A 19,611-nucleotide genomic window follows, 5' to 3' on the forward strand; every position below is an offset into this window, starting at 1 on the left:
ATAACATCCATCATGCGGAATATAGTTATGTCTTCTAGGCTACAGAACTATAGGTTGTGCTCTCCTTTTATGTGTTTTGTTGCAGAGGGGGACTCTTTATTTTCTTACATAGAAATGAACATGAACTATGAAATATTTCAGTTTTACAGGATGGGCTTGAACAGAGAACACTTCAATCTCAGCCCTTCCAATCGTTCCCTAAATGGAGCTTTGTTCAGAGTTTAAAATATTCCTTCTTGGAGAACAGAATAAAATTGCAGGCAATAGATGCAAGATTTCATAGAAAGATAGGGATGCCGGTGTCTTAAGAGAGACAGCAATCAGAATGCAGGAGAGCATTTGTTGGAAAGGAGACTTTAAGCTGCAGTTTTGTTAGATGAGTGATATGTATTTTTGGTCTGGATTCCTGTATCCTTATTTACTGTTTGTACAAGATTTGAGCTGTCATCCATACCGGACAACAGCTGTGCACTGTATTTTAGAGAACTCATTTTGGCAATCTAACATCTGGTAAAATAACCAGATGTTTAAAAAAAAAAAAAAAATCTGGTGTTTTCATATTCTTCTTTGTACTCCAATCCACTCTCTGCCTCTACAGACTTTGCAGCATCAATTCTGGAAAGAGAAACGGATGCAATTATCATCTTATTATGAATGTTAACTCCCTCACACTACACCCCTTATACTACCCCTCTCCCCCCCACACAGTGAAATAGTAAAAAACTGGACTTTCCTTGTAGTTGTTTGTTTTCCTGATTCTCCTCATCACTGAAAAAGATCTTAAAGTTTTATCAAAAACACAAACCAAATGACTAGTTATTTTTCTCATCATGGGTAAAACTAATAGATATTGGCTGTTGTAATGTGCATCAGAATAAGCTGAGTAGACTGATGGCTAAAAGTCTTTGGCTGACAGGAGGAGGGGGCGGGAGAGGCATTTATCTGCTCATTTGCAGGCTCTGCTCCCTCTCCTGCCCCCTCCTCCTGCTGCCCTGTGTTTATAAATGTGTAGATGATATGTTTGTCTCAGATCTGTAGATATGCAGGCGTTTGTTTTAAAGTGTGAGAATGTTTTAAACATTCATGAATTGTGAGCTGTATTTAATATTTATGCTAAAAGGACATGAGGTACATTTCAATGAGTAAGTTCTCAAAAAAAAAAAAAAAAAAAAAAAAAAAAAAAAGTGGGAATTGAAAAATTACTCACTACTTGAGGGCTCTGGTTATAGTGTCTTGTAAAGGTGCCAACAGGCAGAATATGATTTAAGATGCACATTTTGCAAATCAGCACCTTCATAATAATACTTGGGCATTCACCCAAGAGTTCTGAAAGAACTCAAATGTGACGTTGCGGAACTGTTAACTAAGGTTTGTAACCTGTCCTTTAAATCCGCTTCTGTACCCAGTGACTGGAAGTTAGCTAATGTAACGCCAATATTTAAAAAGGGCTCTAGAGGTGATCCCGGCAATTACAGACCGGTAAGTCTAACGTCGGTACCGGGCAAATTAGTCGAAACAACAGTTAAGAATAAAATTGTCAGACACATAGAAAAACATAAACTGTTGAGCAATAGTCAACATGGTTTCTGTAAAGGGAAATCGTGTCTTACTAATCTATTAGAATTCTTTGAAGGGGTCAACAAACATATGGACAAGGGGGATCCAGTGAACATAGTGTACTTAGATTTCCAGAAAGCCTTTGACAAGGTCCCTCACCAAAGGCTCTTATGTAAATTAAGCTGCCATGGGATAAAAGGGAAGGTCCTTTCATGGATCGAGAACTGGTTAAAAGACAGGGAACAAAGGGTAGGAATTAATGGTAAATTCTCAGAATGGAGAGGGGTAACTAGTGGTGTTCCCCAAGGGTCAGTCCTCGGACCGATCCTATTCAACTTATTCATAAATGATCTGGAGAAGGGGGTAAACAGTGAGGTGGCAAAGTTTGCAGATGATACTAAACTGCTCAAGATAGTTAAGACCAAAGCAGACTGTGAAGAACTTCAAAAAGATCTCACAAAACTAAGTGATTGGGCAACAAAATGGCAAATGAAATTTAATGTGGATAAATGTAAAGTAATACACATTGGAAAAAATAACCCCAACTATACATACACTATGATGGGGGCTAATTTAGCTACAAGAAGTCAGGAAAAAGATCTTGGAGTCATCGTGGATAGTTCTCTGAAAATATCCACGCAGTGTGCAGAGGCGGTCAAAAAAGCAAACAGGATGTTAGGAATCATTAAAAAGGGGATAGAGAATAAGACTGAGAATATATTATTGCCCTTCTATAAATCGATGGTACGCCCAAATCTCGAATACTGCGTACAGATGTGGTCTCCTCATCTCAAAAAAGATATACTGGCACTAGAAAAGGTTCAGAAAAGGGCAACTAAAATGATTAAGGGTTTGGAACGGGTCCCATATGAGGAGAGATTAAAGAGGCTAGGACTGTTCAGCTTGGAAAAGAGGAGACTAAGGGGGGATATGATAGAGGTATATAAAATCATGAGTGATGTGGAGAAAGTGGATAAGGAAAAGTTATTTACTTATTCCCATAATACAAGAACTAGGGGTCACCAAATGAAATTAATAGGCAGCAGGTTTAAAACAAATAAAAGGAAGAAGTTCTTCACGCAGTGCACAGTCAACTTGTGGAACTCCTTACCTGAGGAGGTTGTGAAGGCTAGAACTATAACAGATAAATTCATGGTGGTTAAGTCCATTAATAGCTATTAGTCAGGCTGGGTAAGGAAAGGTGTCCCTAGCCTCTGTTTGTCAGAGGATGGAGATGGATGGCAGGAGAGAGATCACTTGATCATTGCCTGTTAGGTTCACTCCCTCTGGGGCACCTGGCATTGGCCACTGTCGGCAGACAGGATACTGGGCTAGATGGACCTTTGGTCTGACCCGGTACGGCCTTTCTTATGTTCTTATGACCTGTAAGTGGGGGGAGAGAAGCCAGTGCTGAGGCTAATGTCTTCCCTTGCCTTTGCCTAGTGAGGAAACTCCTAGAGAACATCCAAGTGTGACAGAACAAGGCCTCCATTCCTTAGCCTCCTTGTTGTGACTGCTGCTTCAATGCTGCACACTCAGAAATGTGTCTTAAAGGACTGAAACCAGGCACTGCAAGGCATTCTTTTTGCTTATTGGCTTGAAATGCTGAGTGTTAATTAAGAAACATTGAAACCAAGTTATCACGGTTCTGTTTAGCTGTCTGTTGTGTTGATGAAAGATACAAAAAACGTAAAATGAACTGGGAGTGGTTATGGGAATCCTTTAATATATAAAAAAATGATTTAATTGTCTTCGTAGCTTGCAAAACTGTACTTAAGGTGCCCAGTCTAAGGTAAAAAATGTTTTGTATCTGTTAAGATTGTCCTATTCTTATATGCAGTTCTTGTCTGCTGTAATATAGCAGTTTTAGTTCTTGAGGCCATTGTGATTCCGGATTTCTAGTCCCTTGGGTACGTCTGTTCTGAGTATCTGGGAGAGACAGAGACTCTGATTTTCCAAAGGGCGATTAAAAGGCATTTTCTTGTCACCGGGCTTTGGCTCAATAGTACACCTTAAGTTTGACAAGCAAGCCAGCTTCCACATGGAGGATTCGCTGAACATGGCTTAGATTTCATGGCCCTTGACACAAAAGCATTGGAATCTGCATGGTTTTATACAGTGGATGCATGTTTTTATGGTGGGTGGCTTTGTTAAAGTCATGGTTACTTCTACTTCTCTCATCAAGTCGTTGAATAAGAATGGTCTTGTAGCATTGATTTTTACTGAAGTTATGCTCCAGGGTGGGGTGAAATGCTCTGGGATTTTCATGTTTGTAACATTGCGTTAAAATGTTGTGCTACAATGTAACATTGTGTTAGGACTGAGCTGTAGTTGAGATGTAGCACCCAAGGTTATAATAGGATCACCCAGAAGGAAAGTGAAAGCTGCTGCTCCTTTAGGTGTCTTTGGTTCCCATTTAACATTGCTGCATGAACATCAGGTTGCAGGTATCCAGTGTGGGGTTTTGGGTGCATGGTTTCTGTTGGAATGTGTTTGTCAGAAAATATGTGCTCTGTGGTGCAATCTGTTCAGTGTTCTGAGTTGTGGATGTCAGACTATGACATATAATTTTAATATAAAAATCTTGAATAAATTTAATAATAAGGTCCTTAGCATATATGGCACATTCAGTAAGCCTGAAGTGCATGGACTCTGGAGTAACCTGAGAGCTGATGTTAATAGCTAAAAGTTAGGTAGCCAGCTCCATCAAACACTCCAGTGTTATAGTAGATTAGAACTTTGACATGACATAGTTCAAAAAGTTTGTCTGAGTTAGTGGTGATTATCGTTAACTGGTGCTGGCTGATAGTGCAGGCATTAGTTTGTTTTCCCATAATTCATCAGACTTATTTAACCTATTTTGGCATGTCCTGGCCACTAGCTGACAGTTAAAGTGACTATATCTTAATATAGCATTCTTCTAATGTAGTCCTTCATATGTGCAAAGGAGGAGAGAGTTCATTTTGAGACCCAGTAGCATTTCTAACCTTGCAGACCTGTTTATGTTAATGAGCTATTGTGATGGAGAAACCTACATCGTTTAAAGTGACGTTATTACTGAAATTGTATATAGCTTCATTATATTTAGACTGAACTATTGCCACAATCCAGCTATTTTTCTGACCTTTATCGGGAGGCATATTTTTTCCTGCAAAAGCTTTCGTATCTTAGATCACCTTTTTTACATTCTCATCTGTCTACACAGTTACTATAGTATTATACTTGGTCCCTACCCTGCCGTATGTGCAGTACTTAGCCATTTCCCTCTTCCTTTTATGCAAAATGTCTTTGGTATGGTGCTACAGATTTTTCAACATGAAAGGTGTTAAAAATGGCACTTCCAGTGTGTTATATCAGTATGTAGAGAATACATGATGGGATAGTGAAGTATAAAGATTTTATCATGAGTTTTAGGATATCTGCATTACTGTCTGCATTGCACACAAGTGGCAATCCTAAGAGCAGTACAACCTTGCAAAAGTAATGGGTGGAGGGAGAGAAGACAGTTAGTTTGTTCTCTCCTTTTCCTGTATCTGCTGTGCCTCTATGTTCAGTTCTGCTGAAACCTCACCGCTGTTCCCCATTCTTCCTAACCTGGAGGCATCAGTAGCTGTCCAGTTGAGTGTTGTGTTTGGGAGGGGAAAACTCTCCTTTCTTGGCCAGGATCTTCCTGGGTATCAGCACACCTTGCCCCCACTGGGCATCCCTTCACTCCTCCTGCTATCTCCACTCAGTGCCCAGCAATCCCCTGCCCCAAACCAGCTATGGGTCCTTGCTGTGGTCTCAATCCATCAATCCTTTTGTGTCTGCAAAGCATTTTGGTGGGTCCAGCAAGAAATGGCAGGAGGATTTTAGCTCTGAGGTGAAAAATGATTGAGACTCACTGTTTTAGATGTTACGGTTATTTTACTGGGGCTATTTTTGGATCTATCCACTAGTAAAGAGAAGTGCCTTTATACCAAGAGTCCAACTATAACAGAGCTCAGAAGGGAGGAAAAATAATTTTAAAAACATTTAAACAATTACCTAAAATAGCTGTTCTGCACAGATACTTTGGGCCTTTCAAGGCTAGAACCAATATCTAGCCCTGAAAGGTTGCAGAAATATCTGACCGTAAATGTGTCAATAGTGCAAGACTGAATATTGTCAATTCTGAGCCTCAGGGTGGGAAATTGTGAATAGGGAAACGAAAACAATGTTGGGGTAGGCTGATTTAAAATGAGTAAATAAAAGCAGCTGTTTGAAGTTGTTGAGGTATTTGGAATGCCAGTAGCAGTCCCTGGGTGAAATAGATCAGTGTTAAGGTGTGCACAGGACAGGTGAAGTGGTCAAACAGTGGAGAGAAGAAAAGTAGCAGAAATGTTTTGCCATTCGGTTGTTTAGTAAGCGTTATACGTAATGCATACTGTTTCCTGTGTATTGAAGTGTTTATGCTTCTATGCATCTCAAGTATGCATGTGCACATAATTAACTGTTAACTTATTTTTGGTATCACCAGGCCCGGTACAAGCAGAGCCTCGATCCTACGGTGGATGAAGTTAAGAAACTATGTACATCGCTGCGTCGAAATGCCAAGGAAGAGAGAGTCCTCTTTCACTATAATGGGCATGGTGTTCCCAGGCCAACAGTGAACGGGGAGATCTGGGTCTTCAACAAGGTGCGTCAGCTAGAAGCGTGGTTAAAAAGGAGCACGCACATTAAAATCTGTTACTATTCGTTGGACAGAAGATTAATTTTCAGGAATTAAAATGACTTCATGAATGTTTGATTCCAGAGCTGACATTTATTCTCTTTCCTTATCCATTCTGAGTTCTTTTGTCAGAAGAGACATCTTGTCCCTCTGCCCGAGAAGTGCTAAACACTTGCTCTCCCAGAGCCTTTGTTAATGCTGCTCTTAAAATAGTCAGAGGGGACGCTACAGAGTAATTAAAGGTGCCAACTATATCCAAGTCTCTCTACCTTCTCTGTCAAGTTGCACACCTAGCTCCTGCCAGATTTGGAGCAAAAGATGTAGCTCTTCTCAGATGCTTGGCTTCCCTGCCTTGTGTCATTGGCTTAGTTGTTAGCCTCTTAAAATAGAGTTTATGTTGAGAGTGCCAGTTAATCCTGAATAGCTATTGTTCATGCTATGGCAGTACAACGCATGAGAGACAATAAAATATTCTTAGTTCCCAGTTTTAAAGTACAGAGTATTATGGTACAAGTGAGTACAGTATAGTAGGCAACTCTTGCATTAAGGCCTTTGTCACTTTTACTGAGGACAGCAAGACTGGCACGATTGAGTATTTGTACAGCTGCTGGTATCACATATTAATACAGAAACTGCTACTCTGTTACATTGGGACTCATAATTATGGCTAATTAAGTTGAATGTACTTTGCCTCCCTTATAATTCATGCATATAGCACCTATGAAAGGTAAATGATGGAGAACATAGTTTTATTCCCCAGTTTATTTACTGTCTCGGTACAGTTGCAATAGAGACTTACTGTCAGTAGCTGAAAGTCGCATCCAGTGGAGGGAGAACTTGCTCCCATTTTTATATAACTTGGTTCTGTTTTAGTTTTTGATTTGTATTGTGCCAAGAACAACATTGCACCCATCTCACATCTTGGTTTTTTTGCAGTTGGAAAAGAATCCAGCACTGATCTGAGAGAATTGGGGCAGGAGGGGAGTATAATTTTATTCCAATGCATCTAAATTGGAGACTTGATTAGCATTCAGCCCACCATTTTAAATAACTAATTTGAAAGCTGAATTTGGTGTAAGAACAAATAGCAGTGACCTTCTTCTTACTTAATGGGCAATAGGTAATAAATAAGATAAATAATGCTGGGCAGAATGTGTTACACATGCAAGAGGAGCAAATTATTGCTCAGTGAAGTTTGTGTTACGCCAAATGCATTTTTAAGAACTGACTGGGTATTTGCCAATTTGCTTGCTATCTCAGCTGGTGTCATCTGATAAGGACTCTACTGGTGAATAGGAGGAGGGGCCCCTTCTGATTTATGGTCCAGTCTAGGGAGAAAGATTTGATCTGCATAAAGGAGGTTGAAATTTAATAGCCTTTTTGCAATATGTTAACAAACGTTGTCTCCCTTTTGGAAGGGAAGACAGCAAAGTGACTCTTCCCACTCCCTTATTCAAAGGAAGATTTTGGAAAAATATTATAAAAATAGGGAAAACCAGTATTTTTGAGAGACCATTTGTAAGGATGTGAGTTTTAGGACCGGGTAGAAGCTAGTGAGACTCAGCATGTTCCTCCCCCCTTCCTGGCATGGTTGAAATAGCAGATGGGCTGAAATATACTATTGATCTTTTAAAATCACACTAACATATGTATCCATGTCTCTGAGGTCTGAAATGGGCCTATAATAGGAAGATCCTCTTGACCGGGAAGCTCTTAAAATGCATGTTGTAATAATGCTAATATATCATTTTAAGCACTCTATGAAAATTACTCATAAAACTGCTCTATAACTGCAGAGAGGTGGTACGGTTACTTGTGGAATACTGCTGAGTAGCCAAAGATAGAAGAAAACTATAATTTGGAGACTCCGCCCAAACATTTGGGTATGCCAACGCTTATGGACCATATTTATTCACACTTTAATCCTTTCCTCTCATTTTCCTCCCATAAAACTAATCTGCTGCCATTGTAAGTGCAGTGGCGTAGACTGAGGACAAAGTACCTTACCAATAAGTGACCTGTAGACAGACTTGCCAAACATCTCACATCTCCTGGGACACTCACTCACCCTGGCTGCCCTTTGCATATTCCTGTAGCCCTGAGTGCCACATGGGACAGCAGGAATGCAGGCAAGCTGGATTGCAGGGGTGGCTGCAGTTGTAGCTCATGGCTGCCAGAAGTTGCTGTGGTGCACCTTGTGTAGGCAAATGAGCGGCCTCCGTCTTTCCATGTTCCTGCTGGATCAGTATGGAGAAAGAGCAGGTGGTAACAGCAGGCAAATGGTGGCAGCAGCAAATGAGGAAGACAGGTGAGAGGGATTCAGTACTGGTCTCTGGCTTTTCTCCCAGCAATCAGCCAGCCCCAGACGTCCCAGACACTCATATATACCTACCAACTCAAACCCTGGACAGGTTTCAGATGCATCCCTCCCCAAGCTCCCATAAAATCCTAACTCAGGCACCCCATCTTCCTCTGACACCCACAAACCTAGCTATCCCCAGACTTTTATTCCCACATTTCCCCCAGCTACTGAACCTTGCCCGATCTTGCTTTTCTTGGCTACCCCCAGCCTCCCAAATGGCCCTACAAATACACCTTGCCATGCCCCCAATTGGCATCACCCATCTACTCCCCTGACACTCTTCCGCCACCCGCCCACCTGCCAGAGCTGTTTAACTTGTGTCCTACCTCTGCTGCTGCTTATGGCAGGGTGTATTGACCTTAAGTTGAAATGTATGGGTGTATACAAGTTATTTGAAAATATACATTACATAATGTGATAATTTGCACATTTGTAAACTTGCATAAAATGTCTCATATGGAGCTGCACAAAACTTGGCAGTTGTGTGTAGAATATATTATTTCTGTTCCCAAGGCCAGGTCTCCAGCATGCCAGTGCTCATCACTGCTACCGAGCCTAATTATCGTTTTAAACTATTAAAGGACTGCACATATAAAGGAAGGGCCAGAACAGCCATTTTGAGCAGTGGCTCCCAACCTTTCCAGGCTACTGTACCCCTTTCAGGAGTCTGATTTATCTTGCATATGCCAGGTTTCATCTCACTTAAAAACTACTTGCTTACAAAATCAGACATAAAAATACAAAATTGTCACAGCACACTAGTACTGACAAATCGCTGACTTTCTCATTTTTGCCATCTAATTATAAAATAAATCAATTGAAATATAAATATTGTACTTACATTTCAGCACATAGTATTTATAGCAGTCATTTAGACAAGTCGTATGAAATTTTAGTTTGTACTGACTTCACTAGTGCTTTTTACGTAGCCTGTTGTAAGACTAGGCAAATATCTAGATGAGTTGATGTACCCCTGCATACCACTGGTTGGAGCCATTGACTTAGGGTATGTCTAAACTGCAACGTAAACCTGGGATCAGACTAAGGTGTGAGCCCAAAATCTCTTTCTGTCTATACACAAATCTCTCAGACTCGGGCTTGGACCTAGGCTCCTAGGACCCAATGGGGCTGGAGGATCTGAGCCCCGGTCAAGCTGTGACCAAGGGTTCAAGTCCTATTGCTTTGCAGTGTAGACACAGCCTCCGCCTCCCCCTCCCCCCGACTTGGGTCCTGGAAGTCCACCAGAAGTATCCCACAATCCCATGGGCCAACTTCCTTTGTCCTTTCTATCCCAAGAATCTCCAGTCGACTCCAGTGAAAACAGGAGCAACTCCCCTTGGTGTACAGCAGCAGCTCAGTGAGTCAACGTTAACCCTTCCTTTGTCTTCTGACCACTCAGCTGCAAATGCACCATCCGAGAGCCTTCTGTGTTTGCAGGGAAGACTGAACAGCATGTTGCTTCACGGTCATGGGAGCACAGCCAGATTTTGGTAAATCTCTGGTGCAAGGCCAGCAAAACTGTGGACTTTAGTGAGAGTACTAGGAATGACTACGCATATGCAAATAGTGAAGAAGCTGGCAGCTTTGCACATTTACCAGACTGGTGGCCAGTGCAGGGAGCAGATGGAGCAGCTCAAAAGTGAGTATCGGAAAACCAGGGACCAGAACCACTCCTCAGGCAACTTGCCGACGACATATCAGTTTTATGAGGAGTTTGACCAGCTGCTGGGCATTGTGCCCAGCATGGAGCCATTGGTAGTGGCGGCGATGACGACCTGGTCAGCTGGTCCCCTGCTGGCCTCAGAATCCAGCATGGGGACTGATGGGAGCCAGCAGCAGGGACCAAGGGAGGACAGTGGACTCACGCTGTTGCTGGAACCAGTCCCAAAGCAGGTTTGGAGCAGGAGCAGCAGCAACACATTCTGGGCCTACACTTGAAGGGGCCATTTGATGTTCCCCAGAGAAACCGCCTGCTGCGGAGCTGATAGAAGCTACCCCTGAGCCTGGTAAGTTTCTGGCTCCGTGTCAATGTTTGTTAATACAGTAATGGGAGGGATTTCTACTTTATGAATCAAAGCAAAGCTTATGAGAAGCCCTTGCTAGCAATGTGTATAAGCTAATGGCGCATTGTACGTCAGTGGCTTGGCATCCCCTTCCCTCTCTCTCCCTACCATGTGGAGTTCAAAGTGACGATTGGGAAATGTAAACGGTAAAGAACATCTTTAATGTGTATTGTTACTGGAAAGGCATAGATTTTTTGGTAGGGTCATTCCTGTTTCTTAAAGGCAATAACCTTCCATTGCCATGCCTGTAAGTATACCATTCTGTAACCCATCACCGGTCTGTCAAGCCATCTGGAAACGGTGTGGGGCAGGAGGAAATGTGTTCAGTTTTACAAATCTGGTCCATTTCAGTTACAGGTAGTCCATGCAGTCCACAGGTGACAAAATCATTTGTCCCATATATGACTGAGGTTGGAAACTTTGTCCAGAAATGTGCTGGGGGGAGGAAGGCTACAGAGTCCTGTGTGTTTGCATGCAGCCATGACAGGATAAGCCATGTGGAAGCTAATGCAGCATCCTGTTGATTTTTCTCATGAATTCTGACCCAATCCTGGATGCTGATAGCTGCAAACGTTTCCTGAAGCAGGAACTCCAGATAGGTAGTCATGTTTCGGGGAAGGACATATTTTCCAGGGACACCACAGTAGCTGATTAGCCTGTCCCCCTCATCGAAGTACTGTTCAGTTACTATATGTTTGAATACTTAGAGTATATAAACTGCAGCTTGGAATAACTTCTCCCTTTGGCAATCAGGCATCACAAGAACTATTATGTCCTCCAAAATATGGAAGGATGCAGAGGCGTAGCGAGCGCCCTCCGTACCCTCGGACCGGAAGGGGCCCCGCAAGGAAGGGGGCCCCTAAAAGTGGCAAAATAAATACTGCATTCCAGTTTCTGCATTGTAAAGGGCTCCGCCCGGACATAAGTTCGGAGGGGGCCACCGTTCGGAGGGGGCCACGTTCTTTGTTGCTACGGCCCTGGAAGGATGCACTGATAGAAAAAGCTTTTGTCGCAGAGCCACTGATTTCTCCCCCCCAAAAAAACCCAAGTAGTTCTGCAATTTTCTAAAATAAAAACAGCTTTGCATTTTTAACTAACAGTTGTGTCTGGATGTCTTTTGCTGCAATTAATTAGGCTGTTTCCAGGAGCTTCTGTGGTCTGAAGCATCCCTCTCACAATATATTGAAGTTCCGTTTGTGAAAGTATCATTTTATGTCTTTGAAATTCCACAAGAACTTTTTCTGTGCTCCTGCACTGAGCTATTTGAGACAGTAACCCGCTGTGTCTTGTCCTGTTCCAGGCCCCTTGACTTCTACTGATTGCAGCATCTCCACAGCTAGCCCACATTGCAGCAGAAGCCTGGGCCAACGGACCTTCATGGACTATTCCAAGAGGAAGCGTTTCCATGATGAACTTGAGGTTGAAGTTCTGGAGTGGGCCAACAAACAGATCCTGTATCAAAGACGGAGGGATTTGTGGCTAGAGGAAAGGCCTGGCAAGAGCCGGAGGAAAGGCTCAGGATGGCTGCACATCTTGAGGACAGGGTTTCAGCGCAGGAGCAGGCACTTGCTTTGTAGTTCCTGGAACAGGAATGGCAGCCAAGGGAGAAAGACCGAGCTCAGCAGAAACAACAGTTTGAGCGGCTCCTGCCACTAATGACTGCAAGAGTAGTGGCTCCTGCTGCATCACCCACACCACAACCTGAGTGCCCTGCATGCTACCTACCCTGTGCTGCAGTCCAGAAGCAGCTTGGAAGACTCCCAAGGCTGAAAGAAGAACAGGAGTATTTGTGGCGCTTTAGAGACTAACAAATTTATTAGAGCATAAGCTTTCGTGGGCTACAGCCCACTTCTTCGGATGCAGCCGAAAGCTTATGCTCTAATAAATTTGTTAGTCTCTAAAGTGCCACAAGGACTCCTGTTCTTTTTGCGGATACAGACTAACACGGCTGCTACTCTGAAACCTCCCAAGGCTGAGTGGTACATGCAGTCAGGTCCCATGAGCGGCTGGACAGGGCAACCTTGCCCCATGCAGCCCTCCATATTGACCCTCTCCCCTGTGGATGCTTCCACCCCACTTCCTACAGTGCCAAATGCATGGCAAATGGGGAAAGAAGGAAAATGAGAAACGGGTTGCCAGGGGACGTGCCATGGTAGGGGGTTTCTGTCTTCCACATGGCTTCACTGTTTGTACTGTTTATATGCACTTTGTTTTTATTTTTTTCCCCTGTAAGATTCTGTCGTTACTGGTGTTTTGGTGTAGTAATTGGGGCTGACCTGCCTGGGAATGGATGAATATTGTACTTTTCTAATACATGTTTATAAATAAAGCTTTTTATTTATTCAGGAATGTTTATTGCTCTCATTGCTTCACATCATGCAATCTGTATTCAAAGTAGTAAAGATAAACTCATGTTCAGGGATAATTAAGAATTAGTGTGCAAAGACTATCCCTCAATAAGTTATCTATAGCAATTCCTACTTCAATCCCTTCCTTACATCAATCCATATGAATAACCCTCACCCCCTCTTTCATAAGTGGTCATGTCATTCATAAGCATGTTGCATGGCACTAAACTCCCCACTCCTCTTCAGGCACTGAAACACCACACAATCAATGAACCCTCCCTCCCACTCTGTTCCAACAAGCATATTCATAAAGTACTATTCCCCTTTCTCCATTGGGCCATTCAAGTCCATAAGGTGGGAGCGCAAAATATCCCTGACTACGTTGCCCAGGTGCATCCACTTCCAACTGTGGTAGATGGACTTTCTGACGGAGTTACTGATTCCGTGGCCCCATAATGTCATAGGTTCATTCAGGGGGAAATTGCTCACTTCTGGCTTCACAAAGATTGTGAAGAGCACAGCAAGCCACAGTGGTACGGACAGCATTGATGACACTGGAATCCAAACGGGTCTGTAAATAGCACCAGTGGGATTTCTGTCTGCTAAATGCACATTCAGCAACCATTCTGCATATCCTGAGAGAGTAATTAAACCGTCTTTTGCCAGGGTGTCTGAAATCAGGGTACAGTTTCGTAAGCCAAGGCAAAAGTGGGTATGCGGGATCCCCCAGAATAACAGTGGGGACAATATCTCAGTTTATGACAATGTCATTTGGTAGGAATAGTGTCCCGGCTTGTCCGTGAATGTACGTTCCCGAGTGGCAAAAAACCTGAATTTTCCCAATGCAGCCTGCATTTATGTTCATAAATCACCCTCTGTGGCTCACGAGGGGCAGCATAACAATGGAGCAGTGCCTTTTGCAGTATTTGTACTCATGCTCCCTAAGGAAGGCAGACAATGGGCACGAGTCCGATTAGTGGCACCACCACAGTTTGGAATCCCCATTCTCTCAAAGCCAGCAATTACTTCAGGATTAACTTTTATGCCCGCCGCTGTGGGGTAAACCACATACCTGATTGCCTCAGAAACCTCCGCCACCACTTTACCCACACTCAACTTTCCAACACCAAACTGGTGCAATGGACTTGTAGCAGCCTGGGGTAACCAGTTTCCTGACAGCTATAGCAACCTGCTTCTGGACCAGCAAGAGTGGCCTGATACACGTGTCTTTATGCTGGAGGGTCAGAGCAAGCTGCTCACAAAGTTCCAGAAATGTAGCTTTCTTCATGCAAAAGTTCTGGACCCATGGTTGGTCATCCCAGGTCTGCATGATGATTTGATCCACCATCACTGGCCTTGCACTTACACTGCACTGTAGACCTACTGTTATGGGCTAGTACTCTGCATTGCCATATGGGAGATCAAAGTTTGACTCCTGGATTCTTGGTGTGGAGTCTGGGAACCTGAGAAGTGGAGGGTGTTACAACCTGTGAGATGTTTGGTGGAATGCCTTTATATTCCTAGCTAGAGGCCCTTTCCAGGAAGCTTATTAAAGAAGCCCTGCCTTTCTCTCTTCTCAAGGAGAAGAGGGAGGTTGAGGCATTAAGCTGGGGGAGGGAGGAGGAGGATATAAAATGAGAGAAAAATTGGGGGAATCTGAAAGACTGACAGTTGGAGATAGACCAGGGATCGTCAAACTTTGGCACGCGGCTCGCCAGGGTAAGCACCCTGGTGGGCCGGGCCGGTTTGTTTACCTGCTGCGTCCGCACGCAATCAATCCAATCGCGGCTCCCACTGGCCATGGTTCGCCGCTCCAGGCCAATGGGGGCTGCGGGAAGCGGCATGGGCCGAGGGATGTGCTGGCCACCACTTCCCGCTGTCCCCATTGGCCTGGAGCGGCGAACCGCGACCAGTGGGAGCCGCGATCGGCCGAACCTGTGGACGTGGCAGGTAAACAAACTAGCCCGGCCCGCCAGGGTGCCAAAGGTTGCCAATCCCTGAGATAGACAATAATCTGATAAAATACACCACTTCTTGGTTCTGTCAGTACGTACTTTTGGGCTTTAACTGTGCTCTGTATCTCCCCTTTTAACCTCATAGGTTTCTTTGGTCTTTTTGTTGTTTATCAGTGGGTAGATTCTGGTAAGATGCTAAATAATGAACTGGTGCTTCCTGGAGCTTAAATTTGTTTCCAAAATACCCCATTTCCTTGCAGACTTCATTTTAATAGAAGGGAAGCATGTCTTGGGATGCCTAGGCACACTCTCAGGGTGCAGATCCTTTATATAGCATCCCATCCTGAGAGCTTAAACCATGCAGTTCATTCATTAGAACCAGGGCTGACATGCCTTAGACACGCCCTCTCGCTTAAGGGGAGAGAGATAGCTCAGTGGTTTGAGCATTGGCCTGCTAAACCCAGGGTTGTGAGTTCAATTCTAGAGGGGGCCACCTAGGGATCTGGGGCAAAATCTGTACTTGGTCCTGCTAGTGAAGGCAGGGGGCTGGATGACCTTTCAGCGTCCCTTCCAGCTCTGAGATAGGTATATCTCCATAAATTAGTATGTTAGTATTAAACACATCTTCTCCCAGAACTCCACCCAAAGGTGTGAGCCTTCTGGTTTCCATCTTCGAGGGGCCACGGTAGGTGTGGCATGTAATGCACAGAAGTCTAACACATTATTTCTTTTCACTTAATTACTAGGGCTGTCGATTCATCGCAGTTAACTCACACGATTAACTCAAAACAATTAATCCTGATTTAAAAAATTAATCGCGATTAATCGCAGTTTTAATCGCACTGTTAAACAATAGAATACCAATTGAAATTTATAAAATATTTTGGATTTTTTTTTACATTTTCATTTATATTGTATTGTGTTGTAACTGAAATCAAAGTGCATATTTTTATTATAGACTCATAGACTCATAGACTTTAAGGTCAGAAGGGACCATTATGATCATCTGGTCTGACCCCCTGCATGATGCAGGCCGCAAGACCCTTCCCTGTACTCTGCCGTTAAAGTCCCCAATCCTGTGTTTTAGTGACTTCAATCGGCTGAGACCCTCCTGCTAGTGATCCCTGCCCCATGCTGCGGAGGAAGGCGAAAAACCTCCAGAGGCTCAGCCAATCTACCCTGGAGGAAAATTCCTTCCCGACCCCAAATATGGCGATCAGTAATACCCCGAGCATATAGGCAAGAGTCTCTAGCCTGACCCTTGTTGGCCATTATGCTATTCATGTACCATTGCTTGGTCTTCCTTGGCTACTATGTTTTACCATTAAACCATTCCCTCCATAAACTTATCCAACTTAATCTTAAAACCAGACAGGTCCGTTGCCCCCACCGTTTCCCTCGGAAGGCCGTTCCAATATTTCACCCCTCTAACGGTCAGAAACCTTCGTCTAATTTCAAGCCTGAACTTCCCCACGGCCAGTTTATATCCATTCGTTCTCGTGTCCACATTAGTACTAAGCTGGAATAATCTCTCTCCCTCCCTTGTATTAACCCCTCTGATATATTTGAAGATAGCAATCATATCCCCCCTCAGCCTTCGCTTTGTCAGACTAAACAACCCAAGCTCCTCTAGTCTCTTTTCATACGACAGGTTTTCCATTCCTCTGATCATCTTAGTCGCCCTTCTCTGCACCCGTTCCAGTTTGAGTTCATCTTTTTTAAACATGGGAGACCAGAACTGCACACAGTACTCCAAATGAGGTCTCACCAGCGCCTTATACAACGGAAGCAGGACCTCCCTATCCCTACTAGATATACCTCGCCTAATACACCCCAAGACCGCATTGGCTTTTTTCACCGCCACGTCACATTGTCGACTCATAGTCATCCTGACATAAATATTTGCACTGTAAAAATGATAAAAGAAATAGTATTTTTCAATTCACCTGATACAAGTACTGTAGTGCAATCTCTGTTGTGAAAATGCAACTTACAAATGTAGGGTTTTTTGTTGTTGTTGCATAACTGCAGTCAAAAAACAAACAATTTAAAACTTCAGAGCCTACAAGTGCCCTCAGTCCTACTTCATTTTCAGCCAATCACTAAGAGACAAACAAGTTTGTTTACATTTACAGGAGATAATGCTGCCCTCTTCTTCTTTACAGTGTCACCAGAAAGTGAGAACAGGCATTCGCATGGCACTTTTGTAGCCAGCATTGCAAGGTATTTACCTGCCAGATATGCTAAACAAAAGTCTTAAAAGAGCAACACTCTGATGCGGAAACTACAGAACCCAAACCACCAAAAAAGAAAAACAATCTTCTGCTGGTGGCATCTGACTCAGCTAATGAAAATGAACATGCATTGGTCCGTACTGCTTTGGATTGTTATCGAGCTGAACCCATCATCAGCACGGACCCATGTCCCCTGGAATGGAGGTTGAAGCATGAAGAGACACTAAAGATCCATATGTATCTGGCACGTAAATATCTTCCAATGCCAGCTACAACAGTGCCATGCGAACGCCTGTTCTCTCTTTCAGGTGATATTGTAAACAAGAAGCAGGCAGCATTATCTCCTGCAAATGTAAACAAACTTGTTCGTCTGAGCGATTGGCTGAACAAGAAGTAGGACTGAGTGGACTTGCAGCTTCTAAAATTTTACTTTTATTTTTGAATACAGGTTTTTTTGTACATAATTCTACATTTGTAAGTTCAACTTTCATGATAAAGCAATTACACTACAATACTTGTATTAGGTGAATTGAAAAATACTTTCTTTTGTTTTTTATGGTGCAAATACTTGTAATCAAAAATAAATATAAAGTGAGCACTGTACACTTCGTATTCTGTGTTGTAACTGACATCAATATATTTGAAAATGTAGAAAACATCCAAAAATATTTAAATAAACAGTATTCTATTAATGTTTAACAGGGTGATTAATCGCGATTAATTTTTTTAATAGCTTGACAGCCCTATTAATTACACGAGAAATACACAGATCTGTCCACAAATAATAAACCCTACACATATTTCTCTGCCTCGATTTCCTCATCTAGTATAGGGCATTCATTGGGCTGGGATCAGGGTCCTTTGGTCCCATCTAGAGTCCTTCTGTTCCAATGCATGGCTTGTGATTTGAAACATGAAGCCTTCTCCTTAAGTGAGATTGCTTCTTCTCACCATGTCCAGTCTGTGCCCTTCCTTCCTTCTGCCTGAACTTTTCCTGTGTGTGTCTGTCTCCTTCCCCTTCCCCTCTTTGGGTCCTTTTATAGACTCTCTTGCTTGGTTACCTGGCTTCTTCTTTTTCTTTCAGTTTTTGGGAATTTTTCACTCTTCCACTCACCCCTGCAGAGGGGTAGGTGAGAAATGGTTTTCTTAGGCTGAAACTTATCCATTGTTCAAGGTGTTTCATTGAGTTCTAATTACCCTCCATTGTATCTGGACTAGGAGGATTTGATACAGCTCATGCCAGCAAAAGCAGAATTCACATACACACAGAGGCATTCAGAAATACACCAGTTTCATAATGACAACTTCGCAATATTAACCAGCATTCATAAATCGTAAAGACAGATTTCTGAAAACATCATACTAAGTACAGATTAGATGCAGAGCCCCTCCCACAAAATATAGGTATATACATTTCTCAAAAATAGGTATTTTTAAAGTTACCCTAGTCTCTGCTCCCAAACATCTGATGCTCTGGGTAGATTGAAGCTGTTAAGTTGTAAGGAAAATACCAATTTTATGTACTAAATTACCCAGTCTGTTTCTGAAAAATAAGATCTCCCAATAGTCCTCTTATGTAGTTGATTGAAATCCAGTTGGTTAGTACAGTCCCTGGCAATTGGATTGACATACTGTTGAGTGTGTCCCTGGGATACATTGGATAACGCTATTCCAGTTCTGCCCTTTCTCTAACTATAGTATTGTAACTCCCTGCCAGGGAATCTGCAAATTATCTGTTTATCCTTCAGCAGGAGACGACAGAACTTGCAGTGGGTCCGTGTGACTCTAAGAATCCATCATAGTATGGCAGTGCTATATTTATGGGAGATTAAGCATTATATATTCTGATATGTAGATTAAAAAGGATAAAGCCTTCAGGAAGTATTATTTCAACCTGATTCACGTCAGCTACAAAGCCAAATCTCAGTGGCTTTGTTTAGTTAAACAGAGTTCAAATTCCACAGGGAATCGATGTGAAACCGAGAATGTGGCACAATTTGGATAAGACACTGAAAAAGCTAATAGTTAAATTAACTTGGTGTTTAAAAAACAAACCTGCCTTCCCCTGCACACACATTTTCTGTTAGTTAAATTTTTCATAACTCTTGTCATGTTGTGCTTTCTGTGGTATAAGTGCCTCTCTGGTTAGCTTAATCTTTCAGGGCAGCCTTGTGAAGCAAGCCTAGTTTTTTTATGTTTAATCTAGCCTGACAGATAAAGAGGATCGTAATAAATAAATAATCTGAAACCCATCTCTGTTTGTTTATTTAGAATGAAAACCTGGTCTTTTATGTGTTCAGTAGGGGAAAAAAAGGCAATCATGCTGTGCCCCTTCTGTCTGTTCTGTCCTGCGGTAGGGAATTTAGGGTAGAACGTAGGAAGGTGTCCACTCTACCCTCACT

At 42.8% G+C, this 19,611-nt stretch overlaps 1 protein-coding gene and 1 long non-coding RNA gene across 3 annotated transcripts in view; one reads left to right on the forward strand and one right to left on the reverse strand.

Moving 5' to 3' along the window:
* Window positions 1–19,611, forward strand: part of RPTOR (regulatory associated protein of MTOR complex 1) — a 293,281-nt gene that overhangs the window by 92,644 nt on the left and 181,026 nt on the right. For both annotated transcript variants that reach the window (XM_054047579.1, XM_054047580.1), the window contains exon 4: window positions 6,056–6,214. In XM_054047579.1, the coding sequence (XP_053903554.1) occupies window positions 6,056–6,214 (159 nt within the window). The remainder of the gene's footprint in view (window positions 1–6,055; window positions 6,215–19,611) is intronic.
* On the reverse strand, window positions 532–18,723 carry LOC128847855 (uncharacterized). Its single transcript, XR_008446956.1, has 3 exons — window positions 18,653–18,723; window positions 8,316–8,484; window positions 532–615 (listed from the first exon to the last, which is right to left on the reverse strand). It is a non-coding gene; the product is annotated as an uncharacterized LOC128847855 (long non-coding RNA).

Source organism: Malaclemys terrapin, chromosome 13, assembly GCF_027887155.1.
Source record: "Malaclemys terrapin pileata isolate rMalTer1 chromosome 13, rMalTer1.hap1, whole genome shotgun sequence".
NCBI classification, from domain to species: Eukaryota; Metazoa; Chordata; order Testudines; family Emydidae; genus Malaclemys; species Malaclemys terrapin.